Here is a 15,763-nt window from a genome sequence, read left to right as displayed (position 1 = left end):
TTCACAGTGTTTATTTAATTCTCCAATTAAATTACTAACGAAATGCTCTAAATCAAATCAAATCATGTCGAATCAGTCCAGACTCTGCACTGCATGGAAAAGAACATAATTACAGAACGGTAGGAACACAATTGTTTACAGTCCTCGAGTATCGCTACGATCAAGGTATCACCGTTCTCACTTCCAGAACTGTTAGTTTACGGTTTTAAATATCTTATTTTAACTCTTCACATTTTGTGTTTGCTTCGTCTCTATCTCTTTTTTTAACACCCCTACTGAGAGCAATCTATTCGGGATTTCTAAGCGTTCCATGGAGCCGTAGCCTGCCGCTGTCTGGCTCGGAATCCAGGACTAAATGTGAATAGATGGAATTTTAACCTTGATTTCCTTTCACTTCACAGTCTTACTTTATAGACATAATATCTAAAAGGTGTAGGGAAGGAAGGAAGGAGGGGCCTCTGTGTAGATGAAAGGCAAGCCCCAGGACATGCAGCCGAGTGGTTAGGGGCTCATCAGCTTCAGATCTTGCTAAATTATGAAGATAGCATCCCCTGGAGATTACCCTATTTGGCTCTCTGAATATATCTAAACATGAAATAATATATTTTTGTAATCAACAATCTTTTTGGACACTTCCTGAAACCTCAGAAGCATCATTCTTAAGGTTTATTTATTTATTTTTTTGTCTATCTTATTTCTGCTAATTCAAGCACCCCATTAAACACGTTTCTTCTAATACACACATCGAAAGTCTCTAGTGGCAGTTTCAAAAAGTATCCATAGGAATAATAAACATCTACTTTTAAAATCAATTTTTTATGAGGAAATTATTTTCAGAATTAATAAAAATATGGTTCCCGCTAGCATGATTCACTTGCCCCACAGCTAAGAATTCAATTCTGTAGGCTGTGCAAATGAGGCTAGGCTTTACTCGTGTCAGAAGAATGTTTCTTTGGCCAGGACTGTCAGTGGTTCCTATAGTTAGCTTGTCCTCGGTGCCAGAGATATTTATGATTTTAAGTGCACCATGCATGGCTGTTAAAGGCATAAGAAACAGCGGGGGTATGGTTCCAACTGCTTGGTAAACAATTATAGCAAGATGTTTATTAAAGCTGGTTCTCAAGTGACAGATAAATGCATAGTTTCGTTCTGCACTCTAGATCTGGCAAGCTGCATGTCCAAAAGCAGATCCAAACAAGAGAGCGTTAAAAGACAAAATGCTACAATGTCAGTATATGACAGGAAAATAAATAATTTACCTTTAAAATGATCTCCCTTCAGCTCAAGAAACACGTAACTACGGTTCATGAAATAAAATTAAAAGCAATTTAGGGGTTATACACTTTGTTACCTTGCCTAGAATCAAGCTCTTAAAAATCCATTTGAATAGGTTTTTGTTAAGGTAGGACATGATTGAATCCTTTGGAGTGGGGGAACAGACAAATAGACAAAACAAAACCTACATCACACAATTACTGGCATATAATTCTTATTTATTAAGGTGCGATGTTTACATCTTTAAAAAAATGAAACCCAAACAAAAACTACACATACACAGAAGACGTTAAAGAGACCCTTGTACGGCATTTTCTACCACGTGAGGTTTCGGTGAATGATTTCAGAATTCCCTTGGTCAACAGTGCCATCCGTTTTTTTCTGTCCATTGTCCAGAACCATACTGATAGCAAAATGTACAATATTGTAGACAGTGGGCTGTGCGGCCTCCCTTCACATGATTACAGCTTCAACTCCTTGGTGGTCTAGGACATTGTGGAAATGCCAATAAATTTGAGAGCTCACCCAACTGTTCCTCTTAACCTTTGTTCCCAAAGGAAAAGGGCAAGACTATTAATCAGGTAGCAATTTATCTTTAATTAGGAAAACATAATTAGGTATTATCATCTAATTGCAATTAGTGGTTGGAGAAAGTCACATTTCGTGAGCAGTGACCCATGGTGCATTGCAGCCCTCCTCTCATTGGATTTTACGTCTGTATTTCGATTCGGAAGCCAGCCAGTAAAATTTAAAAGGCAATCACCGTGCTTCTCTGCAGTCCAGTGTCAAAGTCACCGACTTCGCTGCTGAACAGTGAACCAAGAGAACTTTCTCCATCCGCAAATCCGCCATGTCTGTTTCCTGCTCAGACATCAAGTGTAAATCAAAATAGTTGTATAAAAGAAAAAAGAATCCCACGTGAAATAAGACTGGAGAACCATTCTTCACTTCATGTCTGGTACAGTTAAACAGGTTAATGTCTCAAGGCACCACTATGGTTGAACATCAGATACGTGGGTAATCGGCTAATCTACCTTGCTGTAAAGTCAGTAATAGCTTGTGCAGTTGTGAGAAGCGATCTCTAGAGGACCATTAAACATACGAGAGGCACGTGGATCATAATACAGATAGAAAACAATGAGTCTAGAAAAAGCATGTTGAGCACCGTTGTGGCGTTTGTCTGTTTCTTTTACCTAACGCTATGTAAACCCTGACATTTACAAAACGAAAGACTACGACTTTGAAGTTGCACTCAAGGCTGCTCTTTGTGCTATCTCTGCGGAAGAGACTCTAGTCCGTCCGCAGACTCGGAGAGGCCGCCGGGTCTCGATCGGCCTCCGCCGCACTGGTAGACTCCTTCAGATGCAGGCTCAAGTTTTCCGATGTCAGATGGGAGGACTTGTAGACGATCTCGTTAAAGTCGGACCTGATGCAGACCAAGGGCGGGTCGTTCAGAGGGTCTTCCACGGAGACCTGGGTGTTTTCTCGAGTGATGCCCATGTCTTTGCTGTGTTCCGAGGGTGATTTTCTTTTCATGCGAGTGTAAGTTTTATCTTGATTCTCCATCCCTTGCTCATTCTTTAGAAACCGTCCAAAGAACCAAATAAAGAATCCAAACCACACAAAAGCTATCAGACTTGGAACAAAAGCCAGACACTTGACATCTAGGCTGGCCCCTGTGAACCTGCTGTGTAAGAACATGTCGCCTTCAACGTAGGTTTTGTTAGTCTGAGGATTAGTGTGATTGGACCGCCATTCCCAGGATAGCTTGGTTCTGTTTAAATCCTTTAAACTTTCAGAGTCCTTCACTGTGTATATCTTCTGCCCTGGGCCAATATACTGTCCATATTCATGAGGTTTGTAAAATATTTGGTTCTTCCACATGTTCAGGTCCAAAATCAAGACGAGGAAGATGATTCCGTAGTTAAACCATTTACCTGCATTTGAAAGGAAATACTGAATTAATCGAATGCTGATAAAACTGCAATACGGTTTTCTCCATTAAAATAAACAATATCAGTTGTTGAGGATCGAGAGCTGGTGACAATTTTTGAAAATACAATGCTACCAAAAGTGAGTTGACAGAGTGAAACTAGACAAACCACAAACAGGTCGCCGAGTAACTAGGAGTTTACTGTAATGTGATTGGACCTCTCTGTTTTATATGAACCATAGCCAGACTCAAAGTTAGTCTTGGGTTCTTTTCAAGAACAGTTTAATCAGTGGTGAAAAACAGTTCTAATGAAAATTTTAAGGAAGTCCGATATATGATTGACTATTTCTTACTGTTTTATAATTAGGTCTGGGGAAGAAATAAATCATCTTGCAATGCGAAGCACAGTAGCATGCCAATTGAGTCCGCATCGCTGTTCATAGGAGACCTGTTGATTAAACCATTAGCCAACGTGATTCAGATCTATAATCCCTGAGCATTCATTTCCAGACTTAAAAAATTCACACTGAGTGCCCATGGAACACAACGTACTTCATTAAATAGACAACCAGAGCTAATAAACTACTGGAAGATGTCACCTGGAGAGAATGTAGCCATCATGATTTCCTCTTAGTATTTAAAATATTACATATGAACCAGAGGGGCAGCTCAGTTCTTTAGAGTAAAGAAGACCCAAGTTTGGTACCTCACACTCGGGTCTTTATGTAAACCAGTTCCAAGTGTGATGCGATGTCTCTGACTCCATAGGCATCATCGTTCACCAACATGTGCACACACACAATTAAATATACTTAATTAAATAATTCATATATATACATATATATATGTGTGTATATATATACATAGATTATATATATACATAGATTATATATATATATACATACATTTGATCTTTTCAATGATGTGTTATTGAAATATCACGGCACAGGGAAATGATGTAGAAAATCCTAAGGGAACTAGGTTCTATTATAATCATTAGCATTTCTTACAAGTTCTATAACATCAGGTATACTGTCATAACATTAGTATCTCTTGAGTTTGTTGTAACAAATGGTAAGATGGCAGCACAGACTAGGGAACTTTAGTCATCATTTTAAGTACCACGCCCACATTGATTACTAATTAGAAGGTAATTGTATTGAACATCATGACGTTCCTGCCCACATGATCGTGCATTTTGTACACTGTGCGGCTTTTGGGAAAGAGAACTGACTGTGAGGCTGTTGGGAATACGCGTGTGCATTGTTAGATCCTGTGGTGTGTAAAGCTGAGGGGAGCCACCCTGCTCCAAAATCCACCTGCTGTTTGATTTCAGTACTTGCCTTAAATGCTTTAAAGCCCCGTTTCCTTCTAGGAAGAAAAACAAACAAACCAGTATTTCTTGAAGTTAATACTTCATGAGCTTATAGACACCAAGGGCCATGACACCAAGGGCCATGCTGGTCGATAACGAGTCAGTCATTTTAAACACCAGTTGTCATGTGTTATCATCAACACTCTGCATGGCTAATGACAACTTCTTTGTCTAAAGAAGAAATTGCCACTTGCCGTGTATTGGAGAGTTTAGCTAAAGGAGTTGACAGTGTTTACATTTTTGTACTTTGTGCTTTCGTAGCTTGCCTTTTTTCATGGTTGACTATGAACATATTTTAATCTTGAAGCTCTAAGGACTGACTTGAACTTGGTTACCATATATAAAACAAGGTTCCCAACATTCTAAGCTATTTCCTGATTTAGTGTGCAGAAACAAAACTCAAAGGTGCACAGCATTGTCCAACATTTATCGAGCTGACATTAGGCATTGTGCAGCTCGCACCACCAGATGGTGGAGATGAAAGTTTCTACCTTTCAAGGGGAATTCATCATCTTGTTGGGGAAAGAGGGCAGAGATAGAACAGACAATAACAACAGACTGCATTTGAGAGATGCTAATGAGGGACACAAACTATACATGTAACAGACATCGCAGACACAGAGTAAAAACCGAGGAGAAATTTCTGTAGTAAGGCCTTTGGAGGAAGCAGCAATTCACCTGGTCCTCGAGGAAGAAACGGGACTGAGAAGTCTGAAGCGTTTTAGTTTTCTTTCAGTTAATACGTGTATGTGTGTGACTACACATAGAGTAGCAGGCTGCAAAGGATGAGTTGCTGGAGAGAAGATGAGCCAAGAGAAGCAAAAAGAAAAAGTGTGGGACATATGATGAGCAAAGAGCAGCAGGCGATGGACGAGAGACAGGTGGAGAGGCACAGCGGAGAGTCTCACCCAGTATGAAGCACACTCACCCCTTGCTGCCAATACAGCAGGCATGTTACAGAGGCTCTCTGGGGCTCTGATGTGGGCATTGTACTTACTCTACATATGTCATAAAGCTCGACTGAATGGCAGAGCCAAAAGGCCTCTCAGCTTTACCTCAGTGGACCTTACCATTTGCTTCTGTTTAAAGCAAACTCAAGAGAAGGGAAACCCAGGAGAAAGAGTCCCTTGTTTCTAGGATGAATAGCTTCTGAAAAGCCAGAGTTATCACCGCCCCTGAATTGGGGAGAAGAAAAAGAGTTGCTGGTGGGGTCAGTGGAGGATGCTTTCCCAACAGCTGGACACGTGCACTGTATATGTTAATAAGCAAAGAAAAAGATGATCAATTCAGAGTAAATATGGGAGTGAATGGACATAGACCAAACATCCCTCATAAGTTTGAGTCCTTTCTCTACCAGTTCAACCATGTTGGGTCAGTCTTACAGGCGACTCTTTTACCAGTAGTGGGTCTTTAACGGTGTTTCTCCTGCGGCAAGGAGTGTGAGGAAGAAGATGAAAATTGACTAACTCGGGTCTCATCGTCTTCCACAGTCTGTGAGGGGAATGCAGTGGGGATGGATGGGGCAGATGCAGCCTCACCCTGACATCAGATGTAGAGGATGCCCTCTGGGGTAGCCTGCTTCGCCTTTCTCAGCCACCGTTGTTTATTTCCAGTGTGAGAAAAGTGAGCGAGTTTTCCTATTCTTACTTCTTCCCACAAAACCTTCTACTTATTCACCAGGGGAGGAATCCTGCTCTTGCTGGGTTGCTGTTGCTTATGTAGTCTGTAAAATGGAGAATAATCTATGTTTATCTCTCTCAGGGGATATGTGAGGGTAAAATAGAGGTTATATTTGAGGGTTGTCTGCAATATATAACATTTGCCAGAAAAATGTAGCATTGTACTGTTTGGCCAAATTCTTTTTCAACCTGACTTTTTCAACCCAAAGGGACAGAAAGACATGCAAGGGTGGTAGCAAAGGTATTACTAGGCTAAAAGCCGCTTTATTTTATTTTGTCTTTCAGTTGTTATAAACTATCGTGAGGTGTGGATCGCTAGTATCTACAGATAATACAGGACCAGGTATCCAGCGAGACCCACTATGTAGCTCCATGTAAAAATACTTTGTGAATCACCAGTGGGCAGTTTGTCCACTTGCATGTAATTAATAGCTCTGAGAAAAGTTACTACATGAAAGTAAAATTGGAGGCCATCAACATGTATGTTGCCTTTGCCTCTTCTCCAACGTTGAGAGCCCTTATGGGAGCGGCAGATGGCTAGGCTAGACTGACACTGGAGTATGGCGGGCTCCCTGAATCATCACAGTGACGTCAACTTCCAGACACTGTAACAGTATTGTTCCGCCGACCGCTCAGCTGACTCTTGAGATGCTGGGGAAGAGTAGAAAATAATGGCCCTTCACATTCTTCTTGTGTTCTGCCACCTGACCTGACCCCTAGTTCCATCTGCATATTTGCCCACAGGAAGGCGATCCATCACTAACCATCCACCCCTTGATCTGTGCCAGTATTTTGTTAACTTGGTGATTCTTTTGTTGTCCCCCTTAAGAAATTCCTTGGCCCTGTCAGGTGTGGTCTCTTCTAACCGAAAAACCAGGCAGTGCAAACTCAATCTCCCGTGTCGATGCTCTTGGATGAGGCGGGGGAGTTGAACTGCAAAAATCCTTAAGGTTTTGTCCCAACCCTAAAAGTCTCCCTGGTTAATCATTGTGAGATGAACAGCTCCAAAGTTTCAATGTTGTGGGATGAGGCAGAAATTTCCCAGTTAGCAGGGGACGGGGGGGGGGGAGGGGGCAGTCAAAACACGGTTTTCTGATGAAGAAAGCGGTACTTAAGGATTTGTTCAGTTTGAAAACCACTTTGCATAAAGAATAAGCCTCAGTCTCTGACATAGCCTGCACGAAGATGTATAAGACAAGGACCCGACAGAAAATGCTTCCCCATCCTACTCCCCGAGTGTGCCATTGCGAATGCGTGATCAGCCATAGCTGGAGGTTTGGAATTTCCACATTAATCATGTGAGTGTGTTTGCATTCCCCCTGTTGTTCCAACTACTTAGCGTAATGCAAATCAGCAAGGAGGTAGGACAGGAGCCATGCATTATTTCTCTTAATCTCTTTGTTGAAATAACTCTCTGTCTGCCTTAATGAGAAATCACCACATGATGTTGGTGGGGTTTTCTCTTTCTCATATTTTGTCATTTTAATGAATCCTATTGATCGTCAAGAAAGATACTGTAATGGAAATGTTATCTTTTTGCTTTGTGGGAGTTTATGGAATCCTTGGATATGTAATTTTAAAGGAATCTCCATTAAATGTCACCCTCATTTAAGACACAAACTGACAATAATTGGGAGGAAATACTTTTTTGTTGTTTGTTTTTTGCAGCAGAGGAAAAAAGCTACAGCATGCTGATATTTGTAACATACAATGAACACTTCATGTATGAAGTTGCCAAATGCATCTAAAATATTTTTAATGATGTGATCATGGGAGTTGCCAGTTGACATTGGAGTGCATGCAGCAATTCTGTAGACATCTTCCTACCAGGTGGGCTTTACCACTTGACCAGGTACACAGGGGACGTGTCTGGACCCTCACACTGCCTTTTAGGGATGCCATTTAACATCCACTGAAGGGCAGTAGAAAGCCATGGCCTTGAGGGAGACGAGTGCTGGATATGATGATGATGATGATGATGATGATGATGATGATATTAATAATAAAATAACAATTGCAATTTACTATATTGGTAGTCTTGCTTACCATCAAAGTTCTTCTCCTGCAGACAGAACAGTAGAGCTGGGCGTATTAAATTAGCACAACCCCAAGTCTCTTTCCAGATAACTCGGGGATGCACAGAAAGCATGTGAGTGCTTGGGTCAAAAGGTCCCTGTTTAGTAATTTTGAGTATGTATTTCCTAATTTATGAATGGATAGTAATTTTGAGCTGATAAAGTGTGTACTTAAGTGCTTTTATTATATTTTTTAGGAAGCAATCCAAGGAGACAAGCACAAGTAGTAGTTGGTAGACCGCTCTGTAATAACAAAACTAAAAAGAAGAGATCGCACATTCATGATTAACTTGTCCACTCATCTTTGACTTTGCTGAGACTGGGGACAGAGTCATTCACATTTCTGTGTCCCCTATATCCCAGCTTGGTTTTTTGATAACTTTAAATGTCTCAATCAACTTAGAACCTGTGATGTGATGCCCCCCCCCCAAATATGAAGAATGACTTTTGGGTGTTTTACGTTAAATGTTTACTTTAATGACACAATCAATTCTAGGCTAGGTTAGGGTTATATAATGTGGGAAGTTCAGAGAAGCAAAACATCCATGTCTTTTTTTTTTTTTTTTCTTTTTTTTCGGAGCTGGGGACTGAACCCAGGGCCTTGCGCTTGCTAGGTAAGCGCTCTACCACTGAGCTAAATCCCCAACCCCAAAACATCCATGTCTTAAAGATTATAATTAATTATAGATTTAAGTCATGTCTTTGACCGTTGCTGAAGGGCCTGAAGTCCTATCACAAAATGATCATATACATAAATATAGACAAGACACCCCAAGTAGATAGGGAAGGCCAGCTCAGCGCTGGACAGGTTCTGGGGGAAAACAAACATAGATAATGATGAGTTTTAGACAAATAGAATTGTTTCCTTATGTGGAAGGAAGCAGAGTTAGCTTGTAGGCCTATATAAGTACACTGAACTAGAAATCGCTTCCAGAGGTGTGGGAAAAGTCTCACCCCAGAGTGTAGAAAGAGGCCTTTGTGTACCTCAGATAAATGTGCTCTCTTCAGAGTGCATCATATTTCCCTATAATGAGACCTTCACTAGTTTGTCAGACACACCATCCCCCTGCATGGGTCATTGCCTCCTCCCTCCCAGGATACCCCATCATCTAACCGACACAGGAGAACCCCTTCAAAAAAAACCCCAATTTCTAGGAATTCATTTGCTAAAAATCACACTACTCTGGGAACAGAACAAAGGGCTTTTGCCCATTATTTTCCACATCCTCGACGTTGTAACGACCTGTGCCCTCGCACCGCCTGGGAAACGGAAACAGAACTCGGGTGCTACGGAGGCTTGTTTACTTCCACATTTTCATTTTTGCCCAAAGGGTTCCCGTGGGCATCATTGTGCCAACAGTGTGAATCCTCTCCTCGCCGCTACACAGCCTTCCTTCTGGCTTCCCCCCGACCCCCTCCTAATTTACTCAGATGATGGCCACCAACGGGACACTTCTTTTGTGTGGCTGGGATGACAGATGGCAGAGCTTCCGCTGAGACTGGCATTAATAGGGCTCAGAGGAGACTGGAGACTTAGTTGAGAGGCCGTCCCGTCTGGCCTCCAGAGACTCTGTCCATCACACGTTTAATCCATCTATGCACATGTTATAGGTAAAGGGAAACGGGGCAGGGGACAGAACCGTAGAGTGCCTTTAGCGTTCATTTAAGAACAGTGGGCTTGGCCAGGAAGTACCAATGTGACTTCATCGCTAACCATTGTCCTCTTTGTTGCTGACTGACAATTCCAAGGAAAAGTATGTTTTAGCACATGCTCGGAGAGAGGTGATTATTTTTGTAAGCAGTACCCCAGCTTTTAAAATGGAAGCTCCTACATGCTGCAGCAAACCATCTGTCAAGGGGGATCCAGATGAGCTAAACAGATGCAATAATTCAAGTTATTTTTGACATGCATAAATAAAGTGAGCTTAGAATCAGCATCAAAAATTACTCTATTTCTAAATGCTTTTAAAATGTCAATGGGAATTCATCAGTGTCAGAAAACCCCTTGCACAAGACTGTTTCCTCAGGAGGCAGGGCTTTCCAATCTCAGCTTTCATCTTGCTGGAAACTCAGGGATTAGAGGCAAAAGCAGGAAACTTAGAGTAGTTAATAAATGGTGAGAAAACCCACCCAGGCTACCTGCTGCTGGAGGGAAATAGGGAACAAAGGCTCTGGATGAACAGAATGGCAAGTGTCCAGTACAAAACAGTAAAGGTCGTGCTCCTCATGCTATGCGGTAGGCAGTGCCTTGAGTGCCTAGCACTCATTACTCATTAGTTTGGTTCTTACAGCAAGGTTTCTGATAGGTTCCATTGCCATCCCCATGCAAGAGATATGAAACCAACCCCCAAGAAGTCAAAGAACCAGATGAGATCCATAGCAACAGAGTTAGTCTATGCATCAGACCTTTATCCCCCCATTACCTCAGAACATACTTGATGTCTTATCTAGCTCATAGGTATATGATCACTAGAGCCCAGGAGAGACGCACTGCTTGTTTTTGGAGAGCTTTAACTATCCTCACAGAGGTTCTTCTAGTATAGAGCAAACACAGACAGACAATGCAACCAAAGAATCTACTAGAGGATCTGCAAGGTCCCTTTCTATCCCTGGCTCCAGTTTCCTTCACGGTCACCCTGCCAGTCATAATCTGCATTGATTGATATTATATTTTGTACCTTAGAGTTCTACCAGACACGCCATTTCCCCAAAGCTTGCATTATACTAATTTTCTTTTGTTAGCAGTTGTGTGCTACAGTTTCGTTTCTGTTGCGAAGATAAAATAACCTGGCAAAAGAGCAGCTTATGGTGTGTTCAGCTCAGCATTGCAGGTTATAATCCATCATTATGGGCAAATGACAATGACACGAGGTTAAGGCAGTTGTTCTACCTTAACAGTCAAGTCAAGAAGAGAGAGAGACAAACACATCCACACAGCCTGCATACTTATGCTATATTGCTACTTGACTTTACTCTTTCCTTTATAGCTCAGGCCTAGGGAATAGTACTGCCCACAGTGGGATATATCTTCCATATATCAGCCATTAATCAAGAACATCCCTGGTAGGTATGTTTATGGGGCAACATGATCTAAATAATTCTTTAAGTCTTTCTTCCCAGGTCATTTTCTAGGTAGTGACAAGTTGACAGTCAAAGCTCATAACACAGCATCCCTTACTAACTTGACATACTGACACATCGCTTTTTAAACTATAACCTTCCAATCGCTTGTCCCTAAGATATCATACTTATCTCATAATATGAAATACCATCCTTCCTGGTTACTTTTCTGCTACTGTGATAAAATACCATGACTGAATGTGACTTAGAGACAGACAGTTTATTTTTGGTTGTGGTTTTCAGATTTATTCTCAATCGAAATGTGTTTAGCTTGACCTCAAAAGTCCCCTTAGTCTTTCACAGTCTCAACAATGTTCCAAAGTCCAAAGTCTATTGAGACCCAAAGTAATTTCTTAGCATAATTCATTGGAAAATCAAAAAGCAAATTGCATACTTTCAACTTATAATGGAACAGAATAGACAATACCATATCAAAGGGAAGATTGGAGATATAGCTGAGAAATACTGGAAAGTGGGGGTTTAGTTGAGAAATACTGGACTAAAGCATTTGTCAGCAGCGCAAATGCCAAAGCCTGTAGCTCAACATTTAGTATCAAGGGCTTTGATGGCTTTGTCTTAGGGCTTTGTGCCTAAAATATATGTCTCTCTCTAGCCCTGGATCCACTTTCTGTATGTAATCCTCCCTGGTACATGCCTCACGACCCCTGGCACTTCTAGCATCTTGTGGTCTTCACTGCAAACCAGGAGGCTTCACTCTCACAGATGGATGTAATGATCTCTCAGAGCCTTCATGAAGAGACCCCACCCCAACCACAAGCAGCCTAAACTCAGTGGCTCTCTGAAACCACAGAAGAATCCATGACCCCTTCACTCCTAAATCCTTCATGCTTCTAAATCCTTTGTCATGTGAATGACGCCACCAAGTTTGGCTGCCATCTTGGGATGATCCCACCATTTTGAGTCCTATTAGCAGCAGCCTGTGTTGGCAGTTGCTTCCAAGGAACAGAAAACTCCTTAGGGCTTTCACAATCTGGAAGTTTAGCTCGGTGGGGTCCCACACAAAGGGCACTTTCAATGACAGCTCATTGTCCAGCACCCTCCTTCATATCAGTTATAGTTCTAGGGTTTCCATTGCTGTGAGGAAACACCAGGACCAAAACAACTTGGAGAGAAAAGGGTTCACTTGGCTCACTCTTCCCTATCACTGTTCATCATCAATGAAAGACAAGGCAGGAACTCAGACAGGGCAGGAATCCGGGGCAAAAGCTGATGAAGAGGCCATGAAGTACTGCTACTTACTGGCTTGCCCAGTCTGCTTTCTTATAGAACTCAGAACCATCAGCCCAGGAGTGGACTGAACCCTCAGTGGGCTGGGTGGGTCCTCCCATGTCAGTAACTAATAAAGTGCACTACAGGCTTGCCAACATTCTAGTCTTAGGGATGCATTCTTTCAAATGAGGTCCCCACCCCACAAATAATTCTACCTTGTGCTAACTTAACATGAAAACTATCCAGGGAAAGAACTTTGCATTGCTGAGAGAAAACATGAAGACTAAAAATCTCACTGAAGAGTTTATTCTGGCTTACAATTCAGAAGGGGAAGGGTCCATAATTGTGGTAAACACAGTAATAAACAGCAGCCATGGCAACAGGAAACTGAAAGATCACATCATTAAGAGCAGCATGCAGTAGACAGTGAACTGGAGGTAGAGTGAGGCTATGTACTCTTAAAGCCCACCCCTCAGAGTCACACTTTTTCCAGCATGGCCACACCTAAGTCTTTCCAAACAGTCCCAACTGGGGGCCAAGTATTTAAATATCTGAGCATAAGAGGGATATTTCTAATTCAACCCACTACATAGTCCAACTTTTTAAAAGTCCCTGGTGTCTTTAACAAACACAATGTTTGTTACTTGTCCAGTTACTTTATTTTTTTTTAAAAGCATTATTATTCCAAAAGGAAGGAACAGGGCATAAAAAATAACCACACCAAAGTAAATTCAAAATCTAACCGGGCGAGTCCAAATCCTGTAGCTCAACATCCAACGTCACTCCCAGTGTAATCCTTCCAGCTCCAAAGGGCCTGGGAAATCCCATCTCTCCAGCCCTGCTGCTGTCCACAGCACGCAGCTTCCTTCTTCTCTAAGATACCGGAAGTTCTACCCATAGGCATTGTTCTTCAGCAGCAGTGTCTGCCTGAGCATGGACTTCAGCCTGCTAGCCCAGGATTTACTTGTGTATGTGAGAAAATGGATACCAGATTCTGCCCCAAACCTCCAGTACACAGATGCTGGTGTATGCCTAATGGATCTATTTCTCTAAACAATCTTTCCAGAATATTCTAAGATATACTGTTTGAGATACACTGGTGGGCGTATCTTAATTACTGCAGTGGCAATGCAATATTAATATACAATGAAAATTCAAATCTCCTTTAATCTGTTCAGGACTGTTCAACAAGTTAGCCATCTGCATCTTAGGACAGAAATGTCAGGCTATGGGGACAGTCTTAATACACATCATGGATCTCAGTATTTTGGAAATTTGATCCAGGTTTTCCCTAGAAGCACTTGTCTTGTCTTGCAACCTGTAATTAAGTAAAAACTACTTCACCAAAGACTAGCTGCTTCTCCCGAGCAGCAATTTTTAAAAAAAAAAAAAAAATCTGATTAGCAGGAACTAGAGAAGGATGGAAACAACATTGAAGACAGAAAAGAAGGCTTGGCTTTTCTCAAAACCTGTAGCCATTTTTCTGAAGAATTCTAATAGCAGACACAAATACATAACAGACAAACTGGAACTACCACAATTGTGCTGATTACAGTACAGTTTTACCTCAAGGCCCCCACTCTTAATTTAACCACTAGACTGTTCAAGGGGGCTTTTCAGTGGACTCCGGCAGCTATCCTTTGCATGGTGAATTCTGGGAAAAACACAGACCTTCCGACTTTAGCTGTGAGATCTTAGTCAGAATGGAGAAGTACTCAGTTAATCACATTACCCGAAGAAGACCTTCCTGAGTCCAACCCCCTGCTCTTCCCCAGACCCACTGTGTCAGAACTGTTCAGGAACAGATGGGGCTGGAACTCACTCTCTCATTAGAGACTTCTATTAATTATTATTTAATTAATTATTAATTAGAGACCTATTAATCAAACCATGCGGGGAGAGGAGAAGGCCCCAAATGAATGATGCACTGAGTCAATGTATGTTGTTGACATGAGTATGGCCATGCCAAGGACCTCAAAGCCTTAGACCCTTGGGGGAATGGAAACACCTTCCGTCCCTCCTGGTCCACACACGAATATTGACAGTATGTGCAGAAAATGCCGTGGGTAGCTTTCTCCCTTGGCTATTTAAGGCCTGAAGACTCCTCTCCTATAGTGACTCCATCTACTGAGACTAACTAAGCCATTCTCCTCGATCCAGCTGGACACCATAGGCGCCACCTCCTTGATTTAGCTGTGTACAGTAACCTCATCTTGTTCGGCTGTATATAATATTTCATGCTGCTCCTCCATTGGAGGGCACAGTCTAGGTAAGCTCAGCGTTTCTATTCATCCCTTTGCTTTCCTTTATTCCTCCAGCACCTCGGCCAGGTCCGTCCGAGAGCTGTATAACTCTCAGCAAACACTGCCAGAAGCCTTAGTCGTCTTACTGTCCCCTTCCGGAAAACTTTATTAGCGTTCCTTTATTCTTTCCTGCAGCTTCTGGTTCATGAGTCGAGGTTGGAGGCCCTGTATATATCTGTGTTTCCCCAAATGCACAGAGGAGCTTTGGCTCACAGCCCCTGACACTGCAGCTTCACAGATCCTGCAGGCACATGGCCTTTCCAAGACATTGTGTATGACTTTTAAACATGATCATTTGTCATCTTTTTAAATAAAATATCCCCAATTGCACCAACACTGGGTACTGTAAACCCTGAACCTTCCCCTCCTATAAATAACACTGTATATAACAGTTCAATTTTTAAAACCTGATTTGTTCTCCAATTATTTTCTATCTTCATCCCCCCTACCCCAGTGTTTGCTGCTTAAGTAGTAAACCTTTAACAGATTCTGATAGAGACTGTGTGTGCAGGGGTTGCCTGAGACAAGAGCCAGTGGGCAAGAACAGATGGCCCAGACAAAGCCACCCAGAGGGACACGGTGAAGCTATGTGTATGATGTCTATTTTAGAAGTCCAAGAGGATGGCGCGCTGCACAGATTAAGTGGGGACTCTGAAACCACACTCTGTGACCTGAACTCAAATCGATTGATTTACCCAGTGAATTTAATAGATGAGCCTTGGCTGCCTTGAATAGGAACACAAACCTGACGCATCTTCCCTATTCATGAGCTC

At 42.0% G+C, this 15,763-nt stretch overlaps 1 protein-coding gene across 1 annotated transcript in view; it reads right to left on the bottom strand.

Moving 5' to 3' along the window:
* Positions 1–1,478: 1,478 nt before the first annotated feature.
* Tmem117 (transmembrane protein 117) overlaps positions 1,479–15,763 on the bottom strand; it is a 433,233-nt gene continuing 418,948 nt past the window's right edge. Inside the window, exon 7 of the mRNA XM_032885476.1 lies at positions 1,479–3,212. Within this exon, the coding sequence (XP_032741367.1) occupies positions 2,566–3,212 (647 nt within the window). The 3' untranslated portion in view covers positions 1,479–2,565. The remainder of the gene's footprint in view (positions 3,213–15,763) is intronic.

This window comes from Rattus rattus, chromosome 1, assembly GCF_011064425.1.
Source record: "Rattus rattus isolate New Zealand chromosome 1, Rrattus_CSIRO_v1, whole genome shotgun sequence".
NCBI classification, from domain to species: domain Eukaryota; kingdom Metazoa; phylum Chordata; class Mammalia; order Rodentia; family Muridae; genus Rattus; species Rattus rattus.
This window is presented reverse-complemented; position numbering and strand designations above follow the sequence as displayed.